General features: G+C 43.9%; 1 protein-coding gene across 1 annotated transcript; it reads right to left on the bottom strand.

Annotated features, from left to right (window-relative positions):
* Positions 1 to 423: 423 nt before the first annotated feature.
* On the bottom strand, positions 424 to 6,859 carry LOC134862124 (transcriptional repressor scratch 1-like). The gene is made up of 2 exons (XM_063879857.1): positions 6,655 to 6,859; positions 424 to 1,278 (listed from the first exon to the last, which is right to left on the bottom strand). The coding sequence occupies exons 1-2, from the start codon at positions 6,767 to 6,769 to the stop codon at positions 551 to 553; spliced, it is 843 nt and encodes a 280-aa protein (XP_063735927.1). The 5' UTR covers positions 6,770 to 6,859; the 3' UTR covers positions 424 to 550.
* Positions 6,860 to 8,865: the final 2,006 nt, after the last annotated feature.

The raw sequence follows: 8,865 nt of genomic DNA, 5'->3' as shown, positions 1-8,865 counted from the left end.
AAATAAATAGTTTTTACCTCAGTAGTGGAGAGAATATGGTCACTTGGTGCAGCAGAACATTATTATTATCAATATTATTACTATTATTATTACTATCATTCCCCCAAAAAACAAAATGGGAAGGAGTAAAACTCGTTCACTGCGTCAGTGCAGGGAGTCACCCAGTAGCTATAGGCTAATATTGTCTTTGTTGTTGTCCTCGCTGTCATCAGTGTCCCAAAGTATACGTATCTAGATGCCAGAAGGAAGCCGTGTTAGTATTATTGTCTCCATCCAGAGCAGATAGAGGAAGAGGAGGTGAAGAGTTTTTGAGGAAGTGCATGCGTCGATCAGTTAAATCCTTAAGTGGACAAACCTCAAGGAGAAAATTGTGCTATCATTATGAATAGGCTCCGAGGAAAAGCAGGGTAAGTTAGAGAGGAGGAGGAGGAGGAAGAGGAGGGAAGCAAGGTCATATTCTGACCAAAAATAGATTGTTTGTGTCTGCAGTTCAGTGTGTAAGGATAATGGTCATTTATGTCTGCAGTAAGTGTTTCATCTATGCAGGGGGTCATGCATCAAGGGGGCCGAGAGGAGAGTAGGGGCCTTTGAAGCAGGCAGACTCGTAGTGCTTGTTCAGGTAACTCTTGAGCGCGAAGGTCTTGTTGCAGCGTTTACACTTGAAGTGCTTGAAGGCCGAGTGCGTCTGCATGTGAGCACGCAGGTTCGAGCGGTCCGCGAAGGCCTTGCCGCAGTGGGCGCATCCGAAAGGCTTCTCGCCCGTGTGAGAGCGCATGTGGCCCTGTAAAAGCCAGGGCCGACTGAAGGCTTTCCCACACACATCACACTTGTGCTTGAGGTCGTGAGTGAGCAGGTGCATGGCCATGGCGGGCATGGACACGTACACCTTACCGCAGGTCGGACATTTCTTTGCCATCTTGCTGTCCAGCGAGCGGTGTGTCTGTTTGTGCCGGCTCAGGTTGGAAGACGTGGCGTAGGTTTTGCCGCACTCGTTGCAGGTGTGCCTCTGGATGGTCCTGGGACTGCTGATGGCTTTCCTCCTCGAGCGGCCATCGGTGATGAAGAATGCATCGACTGTGTAACCCTCGCTCACGGCAGCATCCCCGTTGATGTACCCATCGGTGATTTCTGAGCTAGGACTGTCAGGGGACTCGGAGTCAGGGGCCCCGTATTCACTGTGGATACCATCGTAGAGGGGTTCGGGGGAGGGCACCTTGATCCCACCGTCACTCTCACCATCGTACACAACCGGGCTGATGTAGTCGCTGATGTAACCAGCTGGCATGGAGACAAACGAAAACAGGGTTATAGAACACTGAAGGTAAAGGACACATGTGACTAATATTTTTCATGTGGTTATATTTTACTTTTATAGATCATCAGTAATGTTTCTCATACTCTCCTTCTAAATAAATAAGTTTGAACCCTTTGTCTAAATTTCCCCATCAAATCTGTGATCTAATTGGTAAAAACAACCGCACCTTTGTAAAGGTGATTCTTAGACTGTGGGTGGAGAAACTCAGATTAGCGGTGCTGTATTTTAGTGAACCTGCATGTGACATAGAATGGGGAGCCACATCTGAGTGCCTTGTTGAATCATATGTTGTCCGACTGTGGCAGCCCTCATAAAACACATAAGAGTTTAACATTTCAATAAACAAAATGTAGTAAAACCTGTTTATAGTGAAGCATGGCAATGGAACAAAGACACAGGGAGTCTGATCTAGGTGTTAGACCCTACTGTAGCAGTGACATCATTTATATTTGCGATATTAAAATGAATTAAGAAAAAAAGGATGATCAAACTCCACATCAGAGACCTGCGGTTCAGATACCAGCACGTAATGTGACTGACATTCTCGACTGCACACGTCTGCGTAATAGGGACTGAACAGGGAAAACAGTTTGGATTAACGCCATTAAATTGCTTTAGCCAGCTGGACAGGAAGAACAGAGTGAAATCAGATAGTCCTCTTTTCTCGAGCTTATCCTTCTTCACAGAGACAGTAATGCAGGGCTTCACTTTACTGAGCAGCTTTACTCTGTCTGAATCGGTGAAATTGAACAAGTGCTTACTCAGGGTTGTAAACAACTACGCCATTAGAGATGTACATCTCTTGTACAGCCGCATGGTGTTTTCCTGCTCCTACATTCCACTTGAGTGCATTTATTACAAAAGAAAACATAGAGACGTTAGGTTGACATGAATATTCAGCTTGTTCATTCAACCGGTTCCTTGTGTCTAGCATGTTGCTGTAAGGTGTGCAGGAACACCATTAAGGCCTTCACTAAGTGCTGTGGATGGACACAAACACTGGCACGAAAGGCTGAGCAGTTCTGCGTGTCTTTAGAAATCATACGCATTTTTCCTTTAAAGGTGCCATAGAATTTATCTATCTGGTATTTTATATTGTTCTCTGATGTCTACAAAGAAGGTATATAACTTTGGTTGATCCAAAAAATGTCCAGATTCGGTTTAACAGACCCATTTAAAACCCTATGATTTGGTCCTAGAATGAAACGAACTGAATTGCCTTATTTGGGGCTCATTTAAATAATTAAGACAAGCTCTGCTCTGATTGGCTGATTTACAAGGAGTACTCCATGGCTGCCTCAGAGCCCACAGAAGTAAGTGAAGTTCGCAAAACTGTGAGAGATGAACCATGGAGGATATTGACATCCAGCCTTACATGTTTGAGTCTTTATCGGAGGAGGAAACCGATGAATTTGAAGAACAGCCAGTTGGTCGGAGAATGGAGAGCAACGTTACGGAGTGGTAAGTGTTAGCGTTAGTGTTTCCAGCAGCTGATGTATGCAAATGTTGGGGACTGGACTACCGTGTGTGACGTAACACACAGGGATTGTTGTAATTCGCCCGTTTTACCGCTGTGATATGCATATTCATGATTTGCACGTGAAGGAGGAAACAATGGTGTTTGAGGTTCACGGTATGTCAGTTCAATGTACTCTCCTTATTCAACTATGCCAAGGTAAATACAGTTTTCCATTCTATGGCACCTTTAAGTTGAAAGAGAAGAAAAACAAAGGATAGAAACACTACAGCAAGAAGAGCTGATCTAGATATTTTTAAACTCTACATGTAGTTTTAAGACTTCTAACCACAAGATCATCTGTGGTTTTATAAAATATGTGTTCTATTGTGCAGAGGTCCTCCTCTCAATAAAATGCTCTGTAAAATACTTTAATAGGCTGCCACATGTCTGGTGTAGAGTACACGGAATACTGTATCTGCACGACTGTGGTGATCCGTCACGATACAGGGCTGACAATTACAATACAGCGTGATACTGCAAGCATCCGTTACAATGCACTTTTAAAATCTAATATTAGGAGAACGGTCAGTATAAAGAACAAATGCATCAAATCTAAATAAAAAGGTGATTCTTTGCAATCTGATCAGTGGGATCTGGACTTGCAATGATCCCTGTAACAACTAACAACATACAAGTTGTTTTTTGCCTACAGCAGGTATAAGTTTACATCCATGTCAGAATAAAATGTCCTTTTTTTGGGACATGTGCTTAATTGTCATAATTAGCTTAGAAATTCTTACATTATGACCAAAAATGTCTTTTGTGAGGTCACAGCGACCTTGACTTTTGACCATCATCAGTTCATCCTCGAAAGAAAACTGAATATTCTGATAGCCATATGTGTCGATAGTCTCTTTCCATCCCATAGTCACAGTCCTACGGTGTACCTGCCCTCTGCTGCAGCATCAATGTCCACTGCATTAAACCTGCTTAAGAACTCTGGGAAGATCTCAACTCACATTTAGCAGCAGCTACTGTAACTTCTTTCAACAGCTGTAAACATATGTGGATGTGTGAATTGGCATACTGTAACGCAGAACATCTGTCTCACTCCTGCACACCTGTGGAGTGTAAAAAAGCCTGCAGTATTAGTCTATATATAATTCAGCAATATACATCCCCACAGTTCTCAAAGGTTGCAGTTTAAATCCCATCCTCTGAGGAAGATAAATGCACAGAGGCTGACCCTGAACTTGAGAAAGCTGATTTAGGCAGAGAAAATGAGCATCAGCACCGCAGACAGCTCCAGTGCGGTGCAGGTCGATGGCACAGTGACAGCAGGGCTGCTGCACAGGCTTAGTCAGTGCGGGCAACAGTGTGCTGGCTTTTTACACATCAGGGGGTTGAAGAGCTGCATGGCAAGCCTTTTCGGTAAAGTACAGTTACTAAAACTCACTCTAAAGCTATGCAGATACACAGTATATGAGCTGGGTGCTGTGACGTAATAGAGTATCATATTATGTGGCGTGCATTTGTCCACATTCGAAATGCATTTATACAAACAAATCACAACCATAAATAGTGAATATTGCTAAATACTTAGCAGCATATCTACATATTATAAAATACTTTTTAGGTTGAATCACCAGGAAGTCGAAAATGTTAAGTCTGTGTCAATTAAATATGTTTATGATGTAAAGGGAAGTTGTTCGTGATAGGCATCATCAGAACATTACTTATTAGTGTTGTTAGTTTTTACTTTTTCTCCCCTTCAGGAAATCCATGTTGTTTTTATTAAATCCAGTCTCTTGGGGTATTGATTGAGATGCAGAAGCAACCCGCTCTGTGACACCACATATCTGTCTGCATACGATAACAGCCTCCACATATCTGCCAAAGCATCCCAACTGAAAAGACAGTCCCATCACACACTGAGTAAGGGTGAGGTATAAATTATTCCAAAAGCCGGTTGCTTCAAGCAGAGAGTTGTTCCTAACGCGGTGCTGTGTGGGGCCTGTTGTACTGTATGTGGAAGCTGCATTAAGCTGTTTCCATCAGATGTTCGGGAGAGAGACAAAGGTGGCCGGGACAGGCGGCAGTGCACGCAGCTGCTGAGGTGGCAGATCGCGTGTCAAGCCAAGCAGGGCTTGTTAACCTCGGCATTATAAATACACCACTGACAGCTTTTTGCTCAACAAGCAGAGGAATGCAGGCAAGACTGCGCACAGAATACACATGTTGATGTGCAACAGTGTGTCAATGACATTGTGGGGGGGGAAGCAGTGCAGACGATTCATTTACATTGCAAAGGCATCTCAGGTTTTTGGTGTAAAATGTGACGCACACCGTTACAGGGTGTGGGGAAGTTCACAGCTTGGGAGCAGAGAGGCAGCACTATGAGTCACACTGTCTCCGACATGATTGGGCCCTGATCTGTTACACCTAATGAGCTTATCACAAATAAATTCATTAGAAAACACCATAGTCAGGATTGTACAAAATAATGATTCCCCTGGAATAAAATGTGACTTCCATTCAGAATGTGTTACCTGTAACTTCTATTCAACAGTTCATCCGCGGGAGAAGTGCAGTTAGGAGTGTCAATTATGGTTTTGTGATATTGTTACTAAGTAAGCCTTTTGCAGCTATGAGGCATACCCAACGGGATGCTTTTATTCAGAAAGAATAATACGGCATAATTAAATAATAACAATAATACTTAATCTAGGGGGGATATCGCCTTGCAAAATGTTCCACACACCAGAGGTAATACCTGAACACGGCCTGTAATGGGGATCATTTTATATACAATCAGTAACAATGAATGAACCCCTGGTGGTATCGTCATGGACACAGCGGTGTTACATAAAGGAGAACAAGACCTTATTATGCTTATCTGTGCTTCACCTGGAGTCTTCAGGTGGACAGCACTGTAAAACATTTTCTTAATGATGTAAATATCTGCACCCAATACTTTGACTTTCACTCAGCTTGCAAATTCCCCTTAACCAAGTTAAAGAGCACCACATATTAATAACCTCGGCCCTGTCTTTATCTCTTTTAACCTCATTTAGCCTGCGTAGGGGGGAAAACTCCCTGCTGACCATGGGCTAAAATCGATGAAACGAGGGACGCGCTGGATTTAGTTGATATCCCAAGTGACCTTTCCGCTCCAGTGGCAAGTCAACTCCTACAACCGAGCAAACGCTTCAGATCAACTGTTGGATTACGTGGCGTGGTATCATTAAGCTGTCGTGGTTATTAAGGTTTGCAGTTCTTCAGTGTTTTATGGTGCCAAATCGTAGAGAATGACTTATAATGGACTGCTTAGTGCAGGGCTTTGATGCTTTTATCGTGCAGCACAAAGGTAATAACTGTGAAAACTCCGAGCCCTCTGCCAGTGTGCTGTAATCAATAATTATAGGCTACTTATCTGCCCGGGGTCGGCTACACCCACATCACCCTACAGGTAGCAACAACACTATGAAATGGTTCGAAGGCTACAGATTAGGTATGGATATATTATAGGACATGACAAGAGCAGGTAGAACAGTACATGCAAACTGGAATACTGTATGCTCATTATAACTGTTGAGTCCCTGTGTGAAATGTATAGTTATTTGTGTTAACAACAGCAGGTCTGCATGGCTATTTGGGTCAATTAAAAGAACAATCACAGGGTCTCCCTCCAGGATGTAACACTTGGATCCACCTCACAGTCACATAGTGTTATTTTTGGAAACAGCATTGCTAGGATCCCTGCCTCTCCTCATCCTCCTCCTCCTCCTCCTCCTCCTCCTCCTCCTCCTCCTCCTCCTCTGTCAGAGAGACTTGTTTTTGAGACACCTGTTAGTGCTTGCGGTGCAGCAGCCTGACCTACCTTTGTCATGTAGCCGCAGGCTGAGGTCTGTTCTGTGCCGGTAGACATTCTCCAAATCCGCTCCGGTGTTGAAATCATCAAGTTTCACCTTTTTCACCAGGAAAGACCTTGGCATGGTGCTGCGACACCGACACACACACACTCACAAACACAACGACACACACTCACAAATACAGCCGTTTACCGACAGCCTGGCCAGCGTGCTGACTCGCCCGATACACACCAGAGGAAGACTGTCTTCAGGCTTTTGAAAGAAGCTGCGAGTTGAAACCGTTAAAACTGTCCAACCACCGCGTAGTTATGATGTCTTTAGTTTCTGTCCTTCTGACTGTCCCCCTGCTTTAGTCCTTGTGCAGACAGGGAGAGAAATGCAACTTCAGCACCGGATAGCTCCCTCCGGGGGGGCTCGCGCACTTTTTTCTCGCAAGCAGGCGGCAGACCAGGGGGCAGAGGCTCGTGGGCAGTCAACAAAATAAATAAACAAAATAAAAGGCTGTTGGACGCAACCTGCAGCGCGTGTGGCAGCTCTCGGGTCCCTCTAAAGAAGAGGAAGAAGAGATCTAGGAGGAGGAGGGAGGGATGCGAAGGAAATAAGAGGGGGGGGGGGAGGGAGAAAGGACGATTTTGGAAGCTCTTCAAAAGAAAGATGTCGGGCACCTTGTCCAATGTCCTTTTTGCCGCCGAAATAGTCCTTTATTCCCGTTAATGACGAATACTTAGGACGGTGAATATCACAATAAGACTCCCTGTGGGCGAGTGAATCAACAGCGTCCCCTCTTTTCTTTTAGTATCCCTCTCTCTTCTCCCTCTCTTCCCCTCTGTCTCTCTTTCTGCTGCGTCCGCGAGGTGTTCCCGTGAGTGTGCCGTCTCGCGATCAGCTGTTGGCATTTATACGGCTCAGAGAGAGAGAGGGAGAGAGAGGGAGAAAGAGAGAGAGCGACAGAGAGGGGGGACATGGAGGGGTAGACACACGGGTAGAGGGAGTGCTTAATTTAATCCATCCACCATCCCTGGGGAGCGGCGACTGGCCCGGATGATTTATTGAAGCTGTTATCAACACCCCCACCCCCACCCCCCCCCCATTCTCTCTTTCCTTCTATGTCTTTCATTCTCACTCCATTCTCTCTCTCTTTTCATTTTGTGTGTGTGTGTGTGTGTGTGTGTGTGTGTGTGTGTGTGTGTGTGTGTGTGTGTGTGTGTGTGTGTGTGTGTGTGTGTGTGTGTGTGTGTGTGTGTGTGTGTGTGTGTGTGTGTGTGTCTGAGATGAGGCGCCATGTTTTGGGGAGATAAGAATGGAAGTTGTTATGTTTTTTTTTATTGTTAGTTTTTTCAAGCACTCATCGATTTGATTCAGCTATCTCAGTGTGTTGCACTACATTTAGGTATTGCCCCATTGTGATTACTGGGAGTCAATACTTTTTTTTGGTTTCCTCTTCTTTTATGACCTACCACGCGATGACATGAATTATATGGGGGGATATTTACTTGCATGCTGAGAGCCCCGTAATTATCATTAATGTGGCCCCGAAGGCAAATGGGTGTAGACCAAGTGTTTTACAATTACTGCCGGATTAATATGAGAGTAGAGAAATATCTGCTCCAGGGTCACACTTGGTTCACAGGCTAATTTAACTGCCAGATCGAGGATTGTCTCGATATTATGTAACAACAAACATAATTTGAGAGATTAATGAATCATCTGCTGTGACGACTTTCTTTATTTTGCCTTCCTTTCTTCCTGTTTTCTTAACCGTCTTAGCCCCACTTTTGAGGAATTCTACTGTAAGTCAAATAACATCACCTTTAATATACATTTTTTACAAGAAATGTATATTAAAGGTGCTGTGCTTCTGACATGTTTGTCATAATTCAGAGATCGTATCAACAAGTTGGATTCTGATTACATTTAGAATGCATAAACCATCTAATACTATGCTGTCAAGTTTGATATGTTCATAAACAGCAGCTTGGGACCCTAACAGTGAATACTGGCAGGTTTTAAGTGGTTCATAATATCATTTTACTACTTTGAGAGTCAGAATGACGGTGTATAAATATATTTTAATTAGTCCCAGGGTGTGAAAGTATACATTACTGTGTTGGGTTTTTAAAAGTATTGCTGTGTTTTAATGAGGCTGGTATACATGGACTCAGGTTTGTGTGCCGTTAGGAAGTGGCTGAACATCTGTTAAAGGTTAGAGGAAACTTAGC

This window comes from Eleginops maclovinus, chromosome 3, assembly GCF_036324505.1.
Source record: "Eleginops maclovinus isolate JMC-PN-2008 ecotype Puerto Natales chromosome 3, JC_Emac_rtc_rv5, whole genome shotgun sequence".
Lineage (NCBI taxonomy): Eukaryota > Metazoa > Chordata > Actinopteri > Perciformes > Eleginopidae > Eleginops > Eleginops maclovinus.
The sequence above is the reverse complement of the archived record's forward strand: the minus strand, read 5'-3'. Positions and strand labels throughout refer to the sequence as shown.

What these genes read in the sequence shown, in the direction of transcription:
- LOC134862124 (XM_063879857.1), bottom strand. Translation starts at nt 6,769, where the DNA reads ATGCCAAGGTCTTTCCTGGTGAAAAAGGTGAAACTTGATGATTTCAAC. An exon ending in CCTGCGGCTACATGACAAAG is followed by an intron (nt 1,279 to 6,654) that starts GTAGGTCAGGCT and finishes TCTCCATGCCAG; the next exon opens with CTGGTTACATCAGCGACTAC.